The sequence below is a fragment of the Macaca thibetana genome, chromosome 4, assembly GCF_024542745.1.
Source record: "Macaca thibetana thibetana isolate TM-01 chromosome 4, ASM2454274v1, whole genome shotgun sequence".
In the NCBI taxonomy this organism is placed as follows: Eukaryota; Metazoa; Chordata; class Mammalia; order Primates; family Cercopithecidae; genus Macaca; species Macaca thibetana.
Window position 1 is genome coordinate 9,868,321 of NC_065581.1, and position 25,083 is coordinate 9,893,403.

Consider the following 25,083-nt stretch of genomic DNA (forward strand, 5'->3'; position numbering starts at 1 on the left):
CTTATAGATCTTTTTTATGTCAACTTCAGTAACATGAAGGGAAGACACAAATGACTTAGCCATAAATTTATCCCACACACATCAACAATCTCAACACCACTAACCAAAATTTCTCACATCACGTCTCCCACTTACTCTGTCCTTATCTTCATGATCAAACTGTAGCATGAGGTATAACTTTGTAATAGAAGAAAGGGTCTGCTATTAATTTTCCAAATCTAGTTTCATACTTCCTGCAGACTGAAATGTATATGTCTGTGGCTAGCAAAATGAATGCTACTCTAATGATAATTCAAGTTGCCTCAAACATTGCAAAAGAAATAAAGCCTTGTAGAATGAAAACAACAACTTTGAAAGTATGGTTTGCAGGGAAGGTTTAATACATAATAGGATTAATACATAATAGGTATACTGTGATATTCTTTAGTATATTTGTTTTAGGATCAAAAGTAATCCAAATGGCAGCCCCTTTTCCAAGGCTAAATGAAATTTTGATGTGAACCTAGGTTTAATTTCTATTTCTGGACTGACACATTTTTGTGTCAGTCTCTGTTCTATCAATGCAGTTAAGTACAAAAACTGAAAATCTGCTTTACCTTGAGGTCTCAATAAGGAAAGAATAAATGAGTTTCATTTTTGTTACTCTATCTGTCAACAACTACTAGGCTGATAGGAATCTTGGTGGTATGTAATCAGAGTCTTATGTACTGCAATAACACCATTCTTCCTCATTCACTGTAATTGTTTTTTTTTTCTCTCTCTACCACAAAGCACTGTGATACTCTAACTATGCCCTTCCATATGCTGGTAAAATAATTCACCTATATTAGCACAAAGATGGTAGCATAGTCCTTATATTGTCAATCAACTACTGGTACCCATAGTCTGGAAGGTTCTCCAATCCAATACAAAACTCAAATTATTTGTCTTCTATAACTGACTAGCAAATATTACCAAGATAATCAAAACCTTGGAGGGTGAAAAAAGTTAAGTCATGTTTAACCAAAAGTCTGGAGTAGTGTATTTAGTTTTTAGGTTCTCAAACCATTTGCATCCCTGTTGTCAGTGGAGATGTTGGGGTCTTGTCCAGCTGCACATGAATGGGGCCTGCACCCTGGGAGCCTTCAGACCACCATTTCCCTTCAGAGCTCGATACCTCCACACACAACTGGAAACAGGGCCCCTTAAGGTCTACACAGATTGTTCCTTCTATGTTTCATGTGGGTTGACGTACATGTGTTAGGTTACAAGTGCCAATACTGGAAGGATTCATTTTGCGTGTCCCATTCTGGGATCCCATGTACAGCATTTTACAAGGAAAGAATTCTGAGGTCACTTGAGCAAAGAGACAGCTTTGACACTCTTAGTTCTGAAATCCTTTAAACATCCCCAAGTTCTATACTGTAATACATATCTAGAATTTATGTCTTTTTATAATTTAAATGCATTTTATATTAATTTTACATTCTGTTAAGCATTGTTTTACAAATATAGTTTATACTCAACTATTGTCTGTCTTCCTCACTAAAATATAACCTCTGTGAATGCAAAGACATTATCTCTTAGCTCACTGGAGCACCCTCAGTGCCTAGAATATTACCTGCCTTATAATATGACCTGAATTCCTTAGTTAAATAAACTTCTCTTGGAAACCTATTGTAATACCCTAATCCTTTCATTGCCTAGATGTTCTCTCTTGATTAAACAACCTTTCATCACCTTTTATTCATATTTTTTCTCTATTCCCCCATCCCATCTCTCCTCCCCATCATCACCACCTACCCCCACACTTTTATTTTTAATTGAGTGCCTTCTAGGAACTGAGCACTGTCTGAATTTGAAAAACAAACACAACAACAACAACAACAGGAAAACTATGACCCCTGCCTTCAGAGCGGGAAGAAGAAGGAAGCTAAACATATACAATCTGGTATGATTTAGAATGGAATTCTGATCGAGAATATCAGAGAAGCATCTACCCCATATTGGGGGTGTCAAAGACGACTTCTTGGAGAAATGGCTACTGGAAATAAGTTTTTGGAAAGGTGATTAGGAATTAGCCAGTCAGAAATACAGGGGAAAGAAATTTTTGACATCTGGGCAAAGGAGAAAAGACTCCAGGTCATAAAGTCATGGAAAGTACAATTTGTTGGTAGATGTTCCTCAATTTTTCTTGACCTCCTAAAGCTACAATTTAATAAAGTGAATAATGGAACCCAAACTTCTTCACTAGCCCCAGAATCAGCGTTAACTAATGATTTTGCTGAAATTCCTAGTGCACTGTTGTACAGTGTCACCTTCCAATGTTTCATATTCATTCATTCATTCAACCAATACTCACTGAGTGCTTATTATGGGACTATAGCAGTAAAATGAAATACCCAAAAATCTCTCTCCTCACAGACCTTACATTCTGTGAGTGGAAGAATAAGCACAATAAATATGTATATTTTATAGTTTATTAGATAGTGAAAAGTGATGAGAAAAAAGTGCCAGGTAAGGATGGTCAGACCCCCAGGAAGGGGTGGGAGCTGCATCTCTTGCTTCCACCTTTGTGTCAAACAAAGGGTGCCACTTAGGATTAAGCCACTATGCTTTCAAGACAATTGAGAAAGTAAAGCTATAATGTATTTATTATTATTTTAATAAGCTATCCTTCTAATTGCTTGCATAACATAAGTCAGCCTTTGAATCAAAATAAAAACACACTCTCAAATATTAAAATGATTGTTTCTTTCTATTGCTATTCCTTGTCTTAATAAACCAATAATTTAAACACAGCAGGTAGAATTTAGAAGAGTAAACCCACGGAACCTGTTATAAATTTAGAAACAATGGACTCCGTCATAACAGTAGCTCCTTTTGCGGCCTTTCATTGGGTGGAGTCAGGATTTAATGAAGTAGGATGGTTTTAAGGATATGGTGTATATTACCAGAAGGTAGATAGCTAATAGAATCAATTCCTAAAGTGTCCTAATCATTCAGAGTATGCTTTTGGATATATCTAAAATCATCTCACAGGAAAATTAACAGACCCACTGAGAAATTCAAAGTAGGGCAATACCAAAACGATAGATTTTAATATGGCTGATATTTAACTCCTTGTAATACTCAGATGAATATATGCCAATCCCATGTGTGTGTGTATACACATATATATGTTGAAGTATGGTTCTACATTGAAGCAAACAGATGTGATATATAAACGAATAAATCAGTAAATTAGTCTTCTCAATATTCTTGATACTCTATTTTTGCTTCCAACTTCCTAGTATTAGCTGCTTAATGTCTAGAACCGCATTAGTTAATTCATTTCTCGTGCTATCTTTTATTGAACTAGGAGAGGAAAACACACACACTTGCCTTCTGCCCTTCCACACATATCAGGTTTTCCTATCATTTAACTCAGAGCAGCACAGAACATAATCAGAGCTTTTACTTAAATTACACTGTACATGAACTTTGGTCAGGAAACCCTCTAGTGTGCACCCATGCAGTTCCTTGGGGGCTATAAGAGTGAGAATGAAATTGCCCACCAGAGGAAGGTTAGTAACAATCATCGAAGTGTCTTGACTCAACGAAGCAATCACTTCCTTTCAAATCAGCTACATTAGCTAGAGAGGAAGAAAACACTAATGCATTTGTGTGTTTCTCAGGAGTTTTTGTTTTGTTTTGTTTTGGCCCCATTCTTGTTCTTTTCCTGTAAATCCACCTGCTTCAGCTCAGCTTTTCCTCGCCGATAACTGTGTTTTCTATAATATACTATAAACTAAATAACTAAACAATTCATATTTTATGATTACAACCATGCACCAAAATTTTACCACAGAGGACATTCTCCTGACAGCATTCTTTTTAAAGGCATAAAGCCGGGAAAAATAAAATTAAGTTTGATTCCTATGAACTTTATAAATAAATTTGGGAAAACGTCATATTTTTTTCCCACTTTGAAAATCCAATACAAGTATCTCCAGCTGAAATGTCCATGGGGCCAGAAAGTCTGCATAAATACAAAAACATAAGTTTAGAAATCAGGGGACTGCACTAGAATATAAGGGAATAGGGACAATGTCAAACCTAAACACACTGTACCATACTAAAATCCAAATACTATTTTTATAAAGTTGATTTACAAAACTATTTTGTAAATAAAAGGCAACTAAAAATACAAGAATATTTCTTAATGAAAAAAATAGTTATCCTAAACTAAGTCTTCATGTACTAAATATCAAAACAAAGCAACGACAACAACAACAAAAAAGCTCTCTTTTTTTTTTTAAACTTTAAGTTCCGGGATACATGTCCAGAATGTGCACGTTTGTCACATAGATATGTGTGTGTCATAGTGGTTTGCTGCACTTATCAACCAATCACCTAGGTTTTAAGCCCCGCATGCATTAGCTGTTTGTCCTGATGCTCTCCCTTCCTTTACCCCGCTCTCAACAGGCCTTGGTGTGTGATGTTCCCCTCCCTGTGTCCATATGTTCTCATTGTTCACCTCCCACTTATGAGTGAGAACATGCAGTGTTTGGTTATCTGTTTCTGCGTTAGTTTGCCGAAAATCATGGCTTCCAGTTTCATCCTTGTCCCTGCAAAGGACATGATCCCATTCCTTTTTGTGGCTGCACAGCATTCCATGGTATACATGCACATTTTCTTTATCCAGTCTCAAAAAAATTAGTACAATGAAGACTTCGTTTAAAATAACTAACTCTTAAATATCAAAACAAAACAACAACCAAAAAAACAGTTATCTTAAACTAAGTCTTCACTGTATTAAATATCAAACACACCAACACAAAACAACCAAACAAATAAAAAACGAATGACCAAAATATGAACTGTGACTTGGATATCCATCATGAATCTGATTATATAACATTCTCCTAGAAATCTTGGCCAAAGCATAACTGGGGAAAAATAAGGAAAATATGTGCCAAAGTTATTGAAAAAATCCTATGTTGCATACACATAGAACGACAAAGTGATTTCATGCCATGAAAACAAGAGATTTGACTTAAAATCTTTCAGGACAGAGAAGATGTTATTTGAATAATATCTTGGTAAACAACCATATACATAAAGAATCATTAACTTTTCTAAATACCAACCATAGCCACTTTGAAGATATAATGATAAGTAACAAATCAAAACCTATTACAAAGCTCCAGATAACACTCAATAATTAATTAATTAATATTAGACTTTCATAGGAATCTATAGGTGGTGATCAACATTATTAATCTTATTCAGAAACCCAAACTAAAAGGCACATGAGTAACAACATAATTAAAAACAGAGTCAGAGATAGAAGAAAAATCTATACCATTTTTCTTTCCTTTTTTTAATTTTTGAGACAGAGTCGCATTCTGTCACCCAGGTTTGAATGCAGTGCCACCATCATAGCTCACTACATCCTTGAGCCTCACACTCCTGGGCTCAAGGGATCCCTTCACCTCAGCCACCTAAGTAGCTGGGACTACAGTCATGCACCAACATGCCCAGCTAAATTTTTTATTCTTCATAGAGGGGGAAATCTTGCCATGTTGCCCAGGCTTGTCTCAAACTCCTGGACTCAAGTGATCCTCTCACCTCAGCCTCCCAAGGTGCTGGGATTACAGGTATGCGCCACTGTAACTGGCCTTCTTCTTCTTCTTTATAGAAAGGCTAATATGTGAAAATTGGTCAGTTGCTAACAGAATATTCAAGAACTGGTACCATGTCGGACAAATTAACTTTCTAAACTTTTTGTTTTTACTTCCTTCCCAAATCTTGTGGGTATTTGATATATCAGTGATTTGAAAATCTGAATAGGATAACAGTTGAAGTTTGCTAACAAATTCTAATCAATTGATCCATATTCTTTCTTCCCCAAGGCCCTCCCTCACGGTAAATTATGAAGCACTTTAACTTGCAAACCACCAGAGTGCTGTGGAGTGCCTAACTGCTGCTGGACTTTATCCCATGGTACCCCCAAGGCATTCATGCATCATGCGCTCACTGGACCTAGAATCCTCAAGGAGCTGAAGCACGTCCTTAACTTCTAAACAGGAAGATGCTACCAGTACGTAAGTAATTGTGGTAATTCAAAGGTTAAGTATAAGTATATTGTTTTTTCTCATATTTAAAAGTTCCTCAAAAGTCATATCAAAGTAGGGTTTCTTTCTTGCGAGTTTGAAGCTTGACAACATTAGCTTACATGTAAATAAGTTAATGAGTAGAGTTTGGAAAGTTGCCTTTCAGATTATGAAGTACCTGATTTTAGACATCAATCACCCTTCCAATCTTTTCAATTTTGCCTTCATTCATTTAACAATTCATGCTCATCGTGGATCTAAGATTACTTATATGTATGTATTGCATTTAAGGGCTCATTCCGGTAATAGTGTCTTTCAGCACACTGAAACACACTTCGATATGAAACAATCAATATAATGGGCTTTTGGGTTTAGTTTAATCAAAATAATCTTTTTTCTTAAAAATCTTGTAATTTATAGACAAAATCTATCTCATGAAGCAAAGGATTCAGGACTTCCCGTGTTTCTTTTTTTCTTTTTATATTGGGTTTTTGGTCAATTATTCTGATAAAAGCTATGGAAAGCTTATTTTCTTGTTAATTTTTTTAACTTGATTTAAATTTTTAAAGCAACTTGCTGAAGGTCTAAGAAAGCTTATTTCCTACTAAATTGTTTTTGACAGCAAACAAAAAGTGTCCAAAAGAAACTCTAAATGAAATTATTTGGAGATTAAAGACTAATCTAAATTATGCTAAAAGCATAAAATACTAAGCATAGAAAACATATGCCGAAAGCATAAAATACTAAAGTCATGAGAAATTTTTCCAGTAAAATTTTTGTTTTACTAAAATTGCAACTATTCACTTTGGGAGGCTGAGGAGGGTGTATTAACTGATGTCAGGAGTTCAAGACCAGCCTGGCCAACATGGCAAAACTCCATCTCTACTAAAAATACAAAAATTAGCTGGGCATCGTGGTGCATGCCTGTAGTCCCAGCTACCCGGGAGGCTGAGATAGGAGAATGACTTGAACCTGAGAAGTGGAGCTTGTAGTGAGCCGAGATAGTGCCACTGCACTCCAGCCTGGGCGACAGAGCAAGACTCTGTCTCAAAAACATAAAATAAAAATAAAAATGGAACTATTGAATTCCAGCTAAAATGGTGACCAAATGAAGTTTGAAATTGATATGGAAATTAATTGATACAGTGAAACTTCATATTCTAGTAGCAAAAAAAAAAAGTCCTTTTGAAATTTTTATGTAATATTTAAGCAGAAGTAGGTACAAATTGGTAATCTGACCAACTGCTTAGACACTGACTGCATCACTAATATATTGGAAAACTGAAGTCTTTCCCAGGTTTTTTTTTCCCCTACATAGTTATGTTTATATTAAGAAAGTCATTGGACCTCTAAAAAAATCACCTATATCATCTCTAGTTTTACTGTTTCTATGAGTCTAAGATTCTCAAGCATCCTTTTTACTATCATATAGATTCTTGTGCTCACATTTTTATTTTAAAGGTATATAAATTTGAATGACATATAAACCCACTGGTTTAAATGTATGAATCCATCTGTCATCAATGAACTGGAATAGTAATGTCTTTGGAAGTTAAAATAATTCTTACAAAGATTGTTTCTTCAATGACCTATGGCAGATTTTATAAAACATTGTTTGCAAAATCATACATTGGAGGTTTCATTAACATGGATTCGAAGCGACAATGTAAAACTAACTATGCTTAAGAGTTAGTTAAGTGTCAACACTGGCATCAATTTCAGCATTAACAGAAACAGAAAAGGACAACACAAACAGATATTCTGCTAATTTCCTGGGCAAATCTGTCTGATTACCTGGGGGTAGGCAGTTCCCCTGAGAAAAAACAAATAAATAAATAAATAAGTTTTTTCTTATTCTGCTGACATTTCCAAAACTCAAATGTTTGATTAAAATGCTCCTTCTCCAGCTGGACAAGCACCGTCCTGGAACTCTGCTGTTCCATTTTTTCATTTGTTTGTTTTTGTTGTTGTTGTTGTTGTTTAAACCAAAAAAAGACAGGAAAGGAAACAAATTTATTTTTATAAACTGACCAAATATTTTATACATCTAATATCTATATAAAATATTTCTGTATTTCAGTAAAAAGGGTGCTTTCCTGAGGATTTATTTTTAGCCTTCCAAATCAATGAAAGAGATTGAAACCACTTAGGACCCCAATGGTTTCTGAAGACACAAATCCAGGTCAGTTCAATAAACCTAAAGAAAATGATTTTCCTATATATTTTCTTTTTCTTAATAATTGTTTAAATGTCTCAAAGCAAAAAAAAAACTATTTTGTAAATGGTCTATAAATGTTATTTAGCACTTGTTTTCCATCTTAAGGGAAAAACAGCTATAAATGAAAAAAACGTAAACAGTTTTATACAATATCACTTCTAAAATAATCTAGGCTATGTGCACTACTGGGAAAAACAATTCTCATCACATATTTGCTCAGACAATTTGAATTATGCACTTAACACAAGTGCTTATGTTATTTCTATTACAAATTTTTGTACATGTGTATTTCTAATGGCCATAGTGGTCTCAAGGTAAATTTAGGGTCACAGTTATTACCCTAACCTAGGATTTCTCTACCTCAGGCACAACCACTATGGATCCCTATCCTTTATTCTAACTACCTCTCATCTCTTCCAGAAGGATCTAAGTCCTGAGATCACATATGCTCAGAACTCATTCCTCTCCACATTTCTGGAATGTCTGCCATTTTCCTTCCCTACTCTCAGCCTTCAGCATTGCTGCCTGCTGTCAAGGATCCTATGCTGACCACCATGCCCTACAAACCACCAGTGTCTCCACATCCATCATGAAACAACTGGTGGCACCTCCAGTTCACAAAGCCACATGGATAACACTTCCTGTCAGTGCCAGAGCTGCTGCTGGGGTCACCTCCATTGACTACTGTCGCCTCTAACACTGATTCTTGCTGGTGCCCATTACAGGCCATGCCACATTCTCTCCAGTATCTTCCTGGTTCTGATCAAACCTTGCACTCACACCTCTGTCCATCCAATGTTCTATCAGCAATGCTAAGTGAAGGGGTCCAGTATATGTCATCTCCCAGCTCCTACCCACCACATGCTGCTCCTCCATGTTACACAGAGGCCCCCTACAACTGATGGAGATCTCAGTTTTTACTTCAAGCCCCTCCCACTAACTCCCCAGAATAACTGCCTGAGGATTAGACCACAGGACAATACAATTGGCAAACATTGTACTGTAATCAAAATTACCTTTCCTCTCTGGCCCTGAGATATTGGCATGAGATCAAGCTTGTGTGCCTGACTGTCTCTTTCCTTAGAATTAGTCTCTTCCCAGGAGGCATCTTAGTCTTTCTTAAAATGAAAAATGCAACAAATGAACTAGTCGAATGGTGACAAAAGACAGCTTAGTGAAGTTGAATTTAATATGAAATTTCATTAATATAGTACAGCTTCTTATTCTAATTGCCAAAAAGTATTTCTTTTTAATTTCACCCAATATTTAAAGGGAACTAAGTTTAAAAAAGACAGCATTTTTGGGGTCCAAGTGTTAAGATATTGACCACATCATTGATGTATCAGAAAACCTAAATTTCTGTCTCAGATTTTTCATTGCAAGCCTGTGTTCATTTTAGGCCCCTTTAATCCACAAATCCTCAGATGTGCTCAGTCCTAAACTGAACATGGCTTAACTTAACTGAACTGGAATCCCAATTATACTATTATGGTATGTCTACACACACACACACACACACACATACACACACACACGCTTTTGTTTTGGCCATATATCTACAAATTCATTCTTTTATTCATTGAATGAAAGAAAAGGTATTTTAAAAATAGATGTCAAAATTGTATATGAGCACATATTATGTGTTTGAGAGTGCCAGATGAATCTTGATCAACTGTAATTTTTTTTTTTTTTTTTTTTTTTTGAGATGGAGTCTCTCTCTGTCGCCCAGGCTGGAGTAGAGTGGCGCAATCTCAGCTCACTGCAATGTCTGCCTCCCGGGTTCAAGCAATTGTCCTGCCTCAGCCTACCGAGTAGCTGGGATTTCAGGCATGCACCACCACGCCTGGCTAATTTTTGTATTTTCAGTAGAGATGGGGTTTCGTCATGTTGGCCAGGCTGGTCTCAAACTCCTGACCTCAGGTGATCCAACCACCTTGGCCTCCCAAAGCGTTGGGATTACAGGCGTGAGCCACCGCGCTCAGCCTGATCAACTGTAATCTAAACACAGGAACATCTTGTTTGATTGCTCTTCACTTTATTGTGCTTTGCAGATAACGTGTTTTTCACAAATTGAAGGCTTTTGGCAACGTGCATGAAGCAACTCTATCAATGCCATTGTTCCAACAGTATGTGCTCACTTCATGTCTCTGTGTCACCTTTTGGTAATTCTCTCAATATTTCAAACTTTTTCATTACGTTGTCTGTTACAGTGATCTGTGATCAGTGATAGTTGACATTACTGTTATAACTGTTTTGTGGCACCATAAACCATGCCCATATAAGGCAGCAAGCTTAATAGATAAATGTGTGTGTTCTGACTGCTCCACTGACCAGCTATTCTCTTTATCCCCTATCTTTCTCCCTCTACTCAGGCCCCCTATTCCCTGAAACACAATATAGAAACTAAACCAATGAATAACCCTACAGTGGCCTCTACGTGTTCAAGTGAAAAAAAGAGTCATACATCTGTCACTTTATTCAAAAGCTAGAAATGATTAAACTTAGTGAGGAAGGCATGTCGAAAGGTGAGACAGATGGAAAGCTAGACTTCTTGTACCTACCCAACCTCCTCATTGCAAATGCAAAGGAAAAGCTCTTTACAGAAATTAAAAGTGCTACTCCAGTGAGCACATGAATTATAAGAAAGCAAAAGAGCCTTGCTAATATGGAGAAAGTTCTAGTGGTGTGGATAGAAGATGGAATCAGCCACAATATTCCCTTAAACCAAAGCCTAATCCAGAGCAAGACCCTAGCTTTCTTCAATTCTGTGAAGGCTGGGAGAGGTGAGAAAACTGCAGAAGAAAAAAAATGAAGCTAGCAGAGGTTGGCTGGTGAGGTTTCAAGAAAGAAGCCATTTCCATAACAGAAAAGGGCAAGGTGAAATAGTAAGTGCTGATGCAGAAGCTGCAGCAAGTTATCCAGAAGATCTAGCTAAGATCATTGATGAAGGTGGCTGTGTGAAAGAATAGATTTTCCATGCAGATGAAATCACCTTCTGTTGGAGGAAAATGCCATCGAGAACTTTCACAGCTAGAGAGAAGTCAGTGCCTGTCTTCAAAGCTTCAAAGAACAGTTGGACTCACTTCTTAGGGGCTAATGCAGCTGATCACTTTAAGCTGAAGCCAATACTATGTACCATTCTGAAAATCTTAGGGCCCTTAGGAATTATACTACATCTGCCTGTGCTCCATAAGTGGAACAAGAAAGCCTGGATGACAGCACATCTGTTAACAACTTGTTTTACTGAATATATTAAGCACACCGTTGAGACCACTGCTCAGAAAAAGAGATTTTTTTCAGAATATTACTTCTCATTGACAGTGCACCTGGTCCCCAAGAGCTCCTGATGGAGAAGCACAAGGAGATGAATGTTGTTTTCATGCTTGCTAACACAACATCCATTCTGCAGTCCATGGATCAAGGAGTAGTTTTGACTTTCAAATCTTATTATTTCAGAAATACATTTCATAAAGGTACGGATCCCATAGGTAGAAATTCCTCTGTTGGATCTAGGCAAAGGAAATTAAAAACCTTCTAGAAAGGATTCACAATTATAGTTGTCATTAAGAACATTTGTGATTCATGGGAGGAGGTCAAAATATCAACATTAACAGGAGTTTGGAAGAAATTGATTCTGACCCCCATGGGTAACTTTGAGGGGTTCGAGACTTCCATGGAAGAATTAACCGCAGATGTGGTAGAAATATCAAGAGAACTAGAGTTAGAAGTAGAGGCTGAAATAGACAGAAACGCTGCAATCTCCTGATAAAACCTGAATGGATAAGAAGTTGCTTTCTATGAATGAGCAAAGAAAGTGGTTTTTTAAGATGGAGTCTTCTCCCAGTGAAGATGCTGTGAACATTGTTGGAAATGATGGCAAAGGATTTAGAATATTACATAAACTTAGTTGACAAAGCAGCTATAGAGTTTGAGAGAACTGACTCCAATTTTGAAAGTTCTAATGTGAGTGAAAGGCTATCCAACAGCATCACATGCTACAGAGAAATCTTTTGTGAAAGGAAGAGTCAATTGCTGTGGCAAACTTCATTGTTGTATTATTTTAAGAAATTTCCACAGCCACCCCAACTTCAGCAACCACCACTGACCAGTCAGCAGCCATCAACATCTAGACAACACACCCCACTAGCAAAGATTATGACTCACTGAAGGCTCAGAGGATTGTTGCAATTTTTAGCAGCAAAGTATTTTTTAAATTAGGGCACATACATATTTTTGAACATAATGCTACTGCACACTTTATAGACTACAGTGGAGTGTAAACGTAAGTTTTATACACACTGGGAAACCAATACATTTACGTGTGTCACTGTTTTGTGATATTCATGTTATGGTGGTGGTCTAGACTAGCTCTGCAATATCTCTAAAGTATGCCTGCAGTTACCTTCATTGTAACTCTGCTTACATAGTATATTTCATAAACATAGAAATCCTTTATGTCTTTTCTGTTTATTTTTATATTTCTCATACCTGGCATAGTGCCTGAAAAATAGGAAATGTTCAGTAAACATGCTTTTCAACGAATGAGGAGGAAGAAATGGAGAGACACATCAAGCATTTTTGATGTTTTATATATCTAACTTCTGATCAAAACGTTGAATAAATTATGTCCCACTCATCATGCATATACCACTTCTGTTTTCAATGATGTTGTACTGACATTATTAGCAATAGGAGGCAGCCAGTAAATAATCCAAGCCATATAAACCATAGGAACATTTATCAGATTTTTGTTTGGCTTATTTGTCATTGTTGTCTTGCATCCATTTCCCCTCCCTAATGGCATCACAATTTCCTAGTTTCATTGTGTGCAGTCTCGGTATCCTAGTAACTCCAGATTCCTCTCTCCAACTACAGAAGCCAAGGAGGGCTTGACAGAACCTACTTCTCCCACCCTGTGATAGAGCCAGGAGGCAAGCAAGTGGCCTACGCATGGCGAGTCAAATGTTCTGCCCCTAAGACTTAGAATTTTGGATAAGTGAAGCAAGGATGGAAAGAACACTTGGCATTTACTCATCACAGTGGTAAGAGCTGTTTCAAAATCAGACTGCTCCTGCTATGGAACAGTTACTGTGTTTCCAACTTCCTGTACCTGTAGGCATCTTGGGTTTTGCCCATTTCCACTATTGAATCTCAGAGCTCATGAAATCATTCTGCTTGAATTAGTAAGAGATGGTTTCTGTTGTTACCACCAAGGAGCTCTAAGTGGCACATAGCAGCCAGTCTGCATCCTTGGAAGATGCCACCGAGTGATGTCCAGCAAAAGAGTACAGAAACAACTGCAATGCACAACTCCCAGGAGAAAAGAGGGAAAAGCAGGGTTGTATTCCTTGATATTGTCAATTCTGCTTTTTTTAGTAAGTATAGCTATGCCAGGCTTAAGCAATAATGTACACAATTAATCACATTCGTTTCTTTTCCACTTAGTTTTGAAATAACCTCAACAAAAGTTAAAAATTAAAAGGGAAAAACTTCCCAAGTGCAATTTTTAAAATTCACCATAAGGCTGGGCACGGTGGCTCATGCCTGTAATCCGAGCACTTTGGGAGGCTGAGGCGGGTGGATCACCTGAGGTGAGGAGTTCGAGATCAACCTGGCCAACGTGGTGAAACCCCGTCTCTACTAAAAATACAAAACTTAGTGAGGTGTGGTGGTGGGTTCCTGTAATCCCAGCTACTTAGGCTGCTGAGGCAGGAGAATCACTTGAACCCAGGAGGCAGAGGTTGCAGTGAGCCGAGATTGTGTCACTGCACTCTACCCTGTGCGACAAGAGTAAGACTCCGTCTCAAAAACAAAAACAAACAAACAAAAAACTTACCATGAGTTTACCTGTTCCACTATTCACGTCTATAATTATTTCTTTTTCTTCCTATCTGGAATCTTCCTATAGCCCCTTCTCACATCTGTCCCACATTACATTTTATTGCCATTTAGAATTTAGACCAGGAGTTAGAGGCCAGCCTAGGCAACATCGTGAGACTCTGTTTCTATAAAAAGTAGATATAAAAAATAAAAAATAGAACTCAGGTATTAACTCTATTTTTAGTATCACCATATTATACATTTGGAATAGTAAAGGTGCCCTTTCTCCCCACCCAGGTTAGGAACAAAAACCAACTCTCTTTGTGAAGTTCTAAGCAGTTATGGCTTCTCTACGCATCTCTTTTCAACTATGATAATTCCGGATATGCTGTTATCATCTAGCAAATCATCTTCAGGCAGGATGTGAGGGGCAGTGAGCACTGAGGATGAGCTGAGACAGTGCAATCAGGGAAGCAGTGTGCACACAACAAACACTGGTTCTGAGCAAGATGGAGCAGAAGACGTGCAGCCCAGCAAAGGACACGAACAGACACTTCTGAAAAGAAGGCATTCATGCAGCCAATAGGCACAGGAAAAAAACCTCAATATCACTGATCATTAGAGAAATGCAAATCACAATGAGATACCATCCCACACCAGTCAGAAAGGCTGTTACTAAAAAGTCAAAAAATAAATAAATAAATAGCAGATGCTGGTGAGGTTGCAGAGAAAAGGGAACACTTATGCACTGTTGGTGGGCGGGTAAATTAGTTCAACCCCTGTGGAAAACAGTATGGCAATTCCTCAGAGCTAAAGGCAGAACTACCATTTGACCCAGCAATCCCATTATTCGGCATATACACAGAGGAATATAAATCATTCTACCATAAAGATACATGCACGCAAAAGTTCATGGTAGCACTATTCACAATAGTGAAGACATGGAATCAACCAAAATGCCCATCAGTGACAGACTGGATAAAGAAAATGTGGTTCATATACACCATGGAATACTATGCAGTCGTAAAAGAGAATGATGTCATGTCTTTTGCGGGACCATGGATGGAACTGGAGGCTATTATCCGTAGCAAATTAAATACTGCATGATCTCACGTATGAGTAGGAGCCAAATGATAAGAACTTACAAACACAAAGAAGAAAACAACAGACACCACTGTCTATTTGAGGGTGGAGGATGGGAGGAGGGAGAGCAGCAGAAAAGGTAACTATTGGATACTGGGCTTAATACTTGGGTGATGAATTAATACCTGGGTAATGAAATAATCTGTACAACAAACTCCTGTGACATGTGTTTACCTAAGTAACAAACGTTCACATGTACCCCCAAACCTAAAATAAGTGTTAAAAAGTTGTATGACTTTTAAAAATCCTTCTAATAAATCTTTGCATTCATACTTTAAAAAATTACATATATGCAAATTTGTCTGGGAATGTACAGCATGGGGTGTTTAATGTTTCTGCTAATTGTCTGCTTACAAGTGCAAGGCCAGTGGGAATTGAAAGAAAAGTGTGATGCAGAGCCTGGCAGACTTTCATCAGAAGTGGGGGAGCAAAGGCAGAGCAGGCCAAGGGGGGATACAGCCACAGTGAGAAGGAAGGACTGAGAGTTCAATTCTGTTCTGTTGTTTTCCATTTGCACCTTGCAAAAGTGACTATTACTATCTGGGCATGGTGGCTCACGTCTGTTACTCCTGGTCCCAAGCAATCCGCCTGGCACCAGGAGTTTGAGACCAGCCTGGTCAACATGGGGAAACCCCATCTCTACTGAAAATACAAAAATTAGCCAGGTGTGGTGACGTGTACCCGTAGTCCCAGCTACTCGGGAGCCTGAAGCATGAGAATTGCTTGAACTCATGGGGTGGAGGCTGCAGTGAGCTGAGATAGTGCCACTGCACTCCAGCCTGGGCAACAGAGGAAGCTAGACTCTGTCTCAAAAAAAAAAAAAACAAGGCTGATATCAACTTATAGTGTCAGCTCTGCTGCACATTGTCATTGTCCCTGAAGAATGTTTAGATGAATAAGTGTCTAAGGATGCCTTAACATTGGAGTCTCCAGGTGGGATTTGAGGATATACGAAGGCCTTCCAAATGATCTCGAAATCACAGCAATTGGTAGTTGCCTCCTTTGGCTATTCCTGAAGATCAGTGTGTCCTTACTTTAATTACTTTTCTACTATACAAGGAGACTCAATCCATCATAAACTTGAAATCTTTTTTATAAAGATTTGGTTCTAGAAAATCCCTCTCCTAGACATTTCCTTCATAATTTAAATTGCTATTTGGCAAATAATTTTTCATTTCCTTGAGGGAATTTGAATAAAGTCATGTTGGAATTCTGCCATTACATACAATGCATTTCTTTAAAAAGCATCTTAAAGGAAGAAATGTATTCATATTTACTTACCAGATGATAATTTGTGCTAATTGTAATATTACTGTGGGGAAAATTTGTAACTACTCTATTTTCTCTAAGTAACCACATTGGCAGTTAATATAAATGTCCTTTTAAAAATTGTATTAACAAGAAACACTGTTCTATGATACCTAGTGGTTTCTACACGCACGTATTTCAAATATTCTTCTTTGTTCACAGACCATAAAATTGCATGTATCATTTGCAATTGAATTTTTTCAGAAGTCCCCTCAAAGGGAATAGGGAAAGGTAAAAATGCATCAAATAATTTTTTTAAGTTGGCTATATTCCAGAATACAGAGAGTGTAACTCCTGCCTCTGTCAGTAACTGGCTGGATTTGTAAGGATGATAAATCATTCCTGGATTTTTCATCCAAAGTGCCTTCTCTTTGGTTTCTTCCTCTCTGCTTTATTTTTGGCTTACAAATTTGGCTCCTCCCATCTTCCCAAACCAAACTGATGATCACTCGTGAAAATAACTACCTTCATGCCTAGTCTTTCCTAAGACACAGGGACTAAACCTATAACAGTATGCCTATAGAGCACTTGAAATGGGGCTAACTCACATTGAGGGTTGCTGTCAGTGTAATGATTCACACTGTGTTTTAAAGGTTTCATACAAAAAAGGGAAAATATTTGTTTTACATTGGTTATAAGTTGAAATGATAATATTTTAGAGATCTTGGTTTAAATAAAATACATTATTAGAATTAATTGAGCTTTTTGAAAAAATCTTGTTATGGTAGCTCTCAGAAATTGTATTTCTTTATTTTTTACTTTAGAGACGGGGTCTTGCTCTGTAGGTTAGACTGAAGTGCAGTGACATGATCATAGCTCACTGCAGCCTCTGACTTCCTGGGCTTAAGTGATCCTCCCACCTCATCCTACCGAGTAGCTGGAATTACAGGTGCCTGCCACCACCCCTGACTAACTTCTTTTTTTGGGGGGATGGGGTCTCACTTTGTTGCCCAGGTTGATCTCAAACTCCTGGCTTTAAGTGATCCTCCAGCCTCAGCTTCCTAAACGGAGAAAATTTAAAATTATGTATGTGGCTCTCTTTACTTCCTATTAGATAGTGCTTGCCTGTAACATGTACTTACATCCTAAGACACAGATGGCATCCTTCTTATAACCTCACTTTTCTCTCTCTCTAACACCTGATATATCATAAGTGTAATTATTCACCATGCCTCATTTTATTGAGTTTCAAACAGCTAAGTCATCAAGTAGTACTCTACTTCCGACCTGAATATCAATCTAAAAACTTAAAAATTTGAGATTTTTCACAAAGGTTTCCTAGTCTTTTTCAGCCCCCAGGGAATAAGAATTCTTACTGAAGAAATCTGAATACCTCTGCTAAATATAAATTTGTAAAGAAGGGCTGCTCCATCTTCCATTTTGGGCTAAAGGACACATTTTTACCTCCAGGATCTAGCTGGGAAATACTCTAGCTCAATAAGAAGACCATTTCTGTCAAGGGAACCAAAGAGCTAAAATGTGCCTGCCCCAGGACTGACGATACCAGAAGTTCATCTTCGGAGTCAAGAGTTGACTGAGAGGCCAAATGGATGCCAAGGGACTCTAACCCTCCCTTCCTGTTCCTGTGCATTCATCTTCTTTCCTGCATCTTCTCCCCCAGTCTATGGATTTGCTGACCTTGCATGTCTGGCCAAGCTCTAGAATTTCCTTTCTGATTACGTCATGCAGCCACACTAGATGTCATGCTGACATTCCCACACAATGCCCTGTCCTTTTATCACGTGACATCACCCCTAATAAAGAGAGAGAGAGATGCAACAGAGGAGTAAAATGCATACACCACAGAACCAAACAAGTCCTCCTTTAAATCTCTCATCATAGCACACATTGTATGCTTTACCTTAGCCAAGTTACAACCTTGATTTCCTCATCTATAGGATGAGGATAATAATAAAATGTACTTTGGGCAGGGCCTGCTAGTTGACCCCAATATACATTCTCTTATTTAATAATAGAAACCGGCCAGGCACGGTGGCTCATGTCTATAATCCTAGCATTTTGGGAGGCCAAGGCGGGCAGATGACTTGAGGTTAGGAGTTCAAGACCAGCCTGGCCAACATGGAGAAACTCCATCTCTACTAAAAATACAAAAATTAGCCAGGCGAGGTGGCAGGCACCTGTAATCCCAGCTACTTGGGAGGCTGAGGCAGGAGAATCACTTGAACTCAGGAGGCAGATGTTGCAGTGAGCCGAGCTCATACCGCTGCACTCCAGCCTGGGCTACAGAGCAAGACTCCATCTCACATAATAATAACAATAATAATAATAATAATAATAATAATAGAAACCTTCCAACTTCACCTTGAAACTTGGTTACCAGCTAATGACTTCATTTCCCAGCCTCTGTGGCAGCTCCATGTGGCAAAAGGCATACAAACAGAAATGGTATATCTATCTCTCTCTCTGGCAAAAGGCATAGAAACAGAAATGGCATATCTAACTACCTGTATGTGGCCTTTTTCTTTACTGCAAGTGCCTGAAACATAAAAGTGACATCAAGTCATCTTGGACCATGCAGATGAGAACAACAGCTTGGGGATTACAGAGTAATAAAATGGAAAGAAGACAAGAAATAACCAAAATCAGAGCTGAACTGAGGGAAACTGAGACACAGGAAACCATTCAAAAGATCAATGAATCCAGGAGCTGGTTGAAAACATCAATAAGATAGCTAGAATGCTAGCTAGACTAATAAAGAATAAAAGAGAGAAAATCCAAATAAACACAATCCAAAACAAGAAGGATATTACCACAGACTCCACCGAAACACAAACAACCATCAGAGAATGTTATGAATATCTCTATGCGTATAAGCTAGAAAATCTAGAAGAAATAGATAAATTCCTGGACTCCCAAGACTGAACCAGGAAGAATTTAAATCCCTGACCAGACCAATAACAAGCTCTGAAATTCAATCAGTTATAAATAGCCTACCAACCAAGAAAAGCCCAGGACCAGATGGATTCACAACTGAGTTCTACCAGATGTACAAAGAATAGCTGGTACCATTCCTACTGAAGGTATTTTTTTTTAAAAATGAGGAAGAGAGAATCCTCCCCTAACTTATTCTGTAGTCCAGCATCATCCCGCTACTAAAACCTAGCAGAAGCACAATAACGAAAAAACTTCAGGCCAATATTCTTGATGAACATAGATGTAAAACTCCTCAGCAAAATATTGGAAAACTGAATCTAGCAGCACATCAAGAATCTTATCCAACAAAATCAAGTAGGCTTTATACCTGGGATGCAAGATTGGTTCAGCATACACAAATCAAAACATGTGATTCATCACATAAACAGAACTAAAGACAAAAACTATATAATTATCTCAATAGATGCAGAAAAGGCTTTTAGTAAAATTCCACACCCCTTCATGTTAAAAACTCTCAATAAACTAGGTATTGAAGGAATATACCTCAAAATAATAAGAGCCATCTATGACTAACCTACAGCCAACATCATACCGAGGGCAAAAGCTGGAAGCATTCCCTTTGAAAACTGGAACGAGACCAAAATGCCCTCTCTCACCACTCCTATTCAACATAGTATTGGAAGTCCTGACCAGAGCAAACAGGCAAGAGAAAGAAATAAAGGGCATCAAAATAGGAAAAGAGGAAGTCAAACTATCTCTGTTTACAGATGACATGATCCTATAACTAGAAAACCCCATGGTCTCAGCCCAGAAGCTCCTTAAGCTAATAAAACAACTACAGCAAAGTCTCAGGATACAAAATCAATGTGCAAAAACCACTAGCATGCCTATATACCAGTAACAGTCAAACTGAGAGCAGAATCAGGAATGCAATCCCACTCACAATTGCCACACATGCACACAAATAAAATACTTAGAAATACCAGCTAACCAGAGAAGTGAAAGATCTCTACAACGAGGGTTACAAAACACTACTCAAAGAAATCAGAGATGACACAAACAAATGGAAAAACATTCCATGCTCATGAATAGGAAGAATATGTCCTTAAAATGGTCATACTGCCCAAAGCAATTTATAAATTCAATGCTATTCCTATTAAACTACCAATGACATTCTTCACAGAACTAGAAAAAAAATTTTTAAATTCATACATTACCAAAAAAGAGCCTGAATAGCCAAAGCAATCTTAAGCAAAAAGAACAAAGCTGGAGGCAGCATGCTACACAACTTCAAACTATATTATAGGACTACAGTAACCAAAACAGCATGGTACTGGTACAAAAACAGACACCTAGACAAATGGAACAGAATAGAAACTCCAGAAATAAGGCCACACACCTAAAACTGTCTGATCTTTGACAAACCTGACAAAAACAAGCAAAGGGGAAAGGACTTCCTATTTAATCTTTAGGACTTCCTAAAGATTGAAACTGGATCCCTTTCTTACACTGTATACAAAAATCAACTCAAGATGGATTAAAGACTTAAATGTAAAACCCAAAACTACAAAAACCCTGGAAGATAACCTAGGCAATATCATTCTGAACACAGGCATGGGCAAAGATTTAATTACAAAGACACCAAAAGCAATTACAACGAAAGCAAAAATTGACAAATGAGATGCACTTAAACTAAAGAATTTCTGGACAGCAAAAGAAACTATCAGCAGAGTAAGCAGACAACCTACAGAACGGGAGAAAAATTTTGCAGACTATGCATCTAACAAAGGAATAATATTCAGCATCGATAAGGAACTTAAACAAATTTACAAGAATAAAACAAACAACCCTGTTAAAAAGTGGGAAAAGGACATGAACAGACACTTCTCAAAAAAGAATATCATGCGGTCAACAATTATATGAAAAAAAAGCTCAGCATAACTGATTATTAGAGAAATACAAATCAAAACCACAGAGAGATACCATCTCACGCCAGTCAGAATGGCTATTATTAAAAAATCAAAAATAACAGGTGCTGGTGAAGTTGTGGAGAAAAAGGAACACTTACACACAGTTGGTAGAAGTGTAAATTAGTTCAACCATTGCAGAAGACAGTGTAATGATTTCTCAAAGACCTAAAATCAGAAATACTATTTGACCCAGCAATCCCTTTAGGGGGAACATAACCAAAGGAATATAAACTGTTCTACCATAAAGACACATCCACGCATATGCTCACTGAAGCACTATTCACAATAGCAAAGATGTGGAATCAACCTAAATGCCCATCTATGGTAGACTGCATAAAGAAAATGTGGTAGATATACACCATGGAATACTATGTAGCCATAATAAAATAAGATCATGTCCTTTGCAAAAACAGGGATGGAGTTGGAGGTCATTATCCTTAGCAAACTAATGCAGGAATAGAAAACCAAATACCACATCTTCTCACTTATAAGTGGGAGCTAAATGATGAGAACACATGGACACATAAAGGGGAACAACATACACTGGGGCCTATTGGAGGGTAGAAGGTGGGAGGAGGGAAAGGATCAGGAAAAATACCTAATGGGTACTAGGTTTAATACCTGGGTGATGAAATAATTGGTACAACAAACACCCATGACACAAGTTTACCTATATAATGAACTTGAACATGTACCCCTGAACTTAAAAGTACATTTTTAAAAAAGGAAAGACACCAAAACTTGTCTAAGTCACTGTTACCAGGGCTTTTATTGCATTAACTGAATACCTATCCTACTATGCCACCCTAAAGAAGTATGAAATTAAATGAGGTAATGTACACAAAGTGCTTAGTATCTGACAATATATAATAAGCACTAAAGAAAGAATGGTAGCTGTTGTTATTATTATTATTATTATTATTTTGATAGCCCTACATCCCACCACCTAGCTACAGGCTTACAGAAACACACACATGCATGCACAGGCAAGGAGAAGAAAACCCAAGCAAAATCCATCGCTGTGAACATGTATGATATTACCTAGAAGGTAGATATTCAATACTTAGAGGCTGGCAGAATTTCCCCTGAGCCTTAGGAATTAAAAATCACAACATGCCTTTGGGAGGCCGAGGCGGGCGGATCACGAGGTCAGGAGATGGAGACCATCCTGGCTAACACGGTGAAACCCCGTTTCTACTAAAAAATACAAAAAACTAGCCGGGCGAGGTGGCGGGCGCCTGTAGTCCCAGCTTCTCCGGAGGCCGAGGCAGGAGAATGGCGTAAACCCGAGAGGCGGAGCTTGCAGTGAGCTCAGATCCGGCCACTGCACTCCAGCCTGGGCGACACAGCGAGGCTCTGTCTCAAAAAAAAAAAAAAAAAAAATCACAGCATGCATGCCCTGTACACCATGATAATCTACTGGGATCTGCACTGCCTGTTTCATACAGGTGGAAATCCTGATGAGGCTGCTAAGTGGGACCAGCCGAGAACACATCTGTGCCAGCTCATGCTTCATTACTTCAGACAGTTCCCTCTCTAAAAGCTATCTGGTTATTAAATTCGGGTATCTTTTGTCTTGTTCACTGATGATGAGAAGAGCAAAGACAGCAACTTTTCATGACTTCTTTCTTTGTAGGTGCAAACAATCTTCCCTTCTTGGCAGCAAATCGGTCATGGCTTAGAAGCGCTGCCTTGTCGAGAGTGGGAGGAATCAGACATCACATATCGACTTGATGCAAAGTGTGTACTCCCCTTGCTTGGGTAGCACCCTCTCTATATTTAAGGAAATATCCCTAAGTCAGAAAATCAAGGAAACTATTTCTTATGGTAAATTTCTGCATAGAAATTATAAATACTAAGGGATGCTTTATGCATTTATTCTTAAACTCTTGCACAGGTATCTAAACCTATAGAGAAATTATATCTTCCTCTAAAGGAGGGAAGCATTAGGGCCTGAGCCCCAAAATGGGGTGCCGGCATAGTCTACAAGCATACTGGCAGGATGGCATCCTGTAAATGGGAGCATCAACATTTAATCCCCTATCTGCACCAGAGTCGAGAGTGTGACTAGTCCTGACAGACCGAGCCCCTTGCATCTCAGCATCCGGAGTCAGGGTGGATTCAGTGCTCAGCAACCTTCACAGATGAGATTATGGCCTGCATACCAATGGCAAAGCACATCCTTAAGTGTGTCCTGCCGAGTTACATCCAGAGCCTCCCCAGGAAACCTGTGCAGACACGCCAGACTGGAATGCCTGATGCCGGCTCTAGGACGCCCAGGTTAGATGAGGAGGACAGCAACTGTCACAGAGTGTGAAGATAATCAGGACTGAAGTCACACCTTTTGGTTCTGCAGAGGCTGGCAGCCCGAATTTTTGTTGGGGAGCTGCAAGGGTGCGATCTGGCATGTCATGTCTAATAACTTTCTTTTCTGCAGTCTGACGTGCTGAGAGATCTGGACTGCTCACGTTAAAAGCGGGATTTCCAATGCCTTCTGTAGCTTCTCTATCTTCTTTAACTAGAGCAAAACAAGGAGGTCAGAAGATCATACGATAACAAAATATATTCCAATGACAAGCAGAAAATTCCTTCCAGTAATTCTTGTGCGGAAAGACTCAAGTGTATCGTCCTCAAATGTCACCAAAACAGAATTAGGTTAAAATTAACTCTTAAAAAAAAGAATAAATGATTAAAATAATTACAAATTGCACCCTGACAAGCAAGAGCAAAATTTCGCCCACAGCCATTTGTCTGTAATTAGTTAATTAATCCTTACACAAATTATGAGCAATAACTCATCAAGCAAGGCTCACCCATCAGAAATTCAGCCGACTTGGATTTCTTCTGCTTAGTTTGCTTCAGAGCCTTCTGCCGAAACTTCTGGAGGGAAATTGTTAAATGAATAAATTAGCTAAAGAATGAAGACCATCATTTATGATCCACAACTAACACAGTATTTTAAATATGGGATGGCATTGAAATGTCATTTAATTTACATCTCTCCTAAAGGGGTCAAACACTAATTGAACAACAGAAGTGGAAGAATTAAATAAAATAAGATAAGAAAAGTTAATACAAATGCCAAATGAAGGTCACATTAAAATACTTTGTTTTTTATCATTTTTAATTAATGCAAAGAGCCCTCAACAAATTAAGAATGTTGAAAAACTTGCACTGAGAAATTTACACACAGCACATTTGGCATTCATTCATTTGGACTGTGCTACAATGCCATTTTCTTTGGTGGAATAGAATTATCTTGCAGAAAACCTGTATGCACTAGGTATTTGTTCTCGCTTGCATCCGTATTTGTTTTAAACTGCTAGATTTCAGTATGTGAACTAATTTTTTATTTGAATCTAATCAGGGATATATAAGACCCAATCTTCTTAAATTTCAGTAATAGGCAAAACACTGTAAAATGCCATTTGCCAAGTGGGTCATACTCTATGGGACTTACAAAGATTTCTTAAGATGCCCCGTCACTGAAAACCAGAATTCATTATGTGACTAGAAAACCCATTAATATTAGAATACATAATAAATGGTCAAAAATGAAAATGAATAGCCAGAAATATTATTAGAGTTCTCAGACTCCTACAAGTTCCAAATGAATACTTGATAACTGTCAGGCTAAATTTTAAAATATGTC

At 38.0% G+C, this 25,083-nt stretch overlaps 1 protein-coding gene across 1 annotated transcript in view; it reads right to left on the reverse strand.

The window, feature by feature from the left end:
* The window catches only part of LOC126952358 (uncharacterized), a gene marked incomplete at its 5' end in the record, with an annotated part of 317,885 nt that extends 293,568 nt beyond the window's left edge, over nt 1-24,317 (reverse strand). Inside the window, 2 exons of the mRNA XM_050786815.1 lie at nt 23,773-23,949; nt 24,245-24,317. Coding sequence (XP_050642772.1) covers nt 23,773-23,949; nt 24,245-24,317 — 250 coding nt within the window. The remainder of the gene's footprint in view (nt 1-23,772; nt 23,950-24,244) is intronic.
* Between the last annotated feature and the right edge of the window lie 766 nt (nt 24,318-25,083).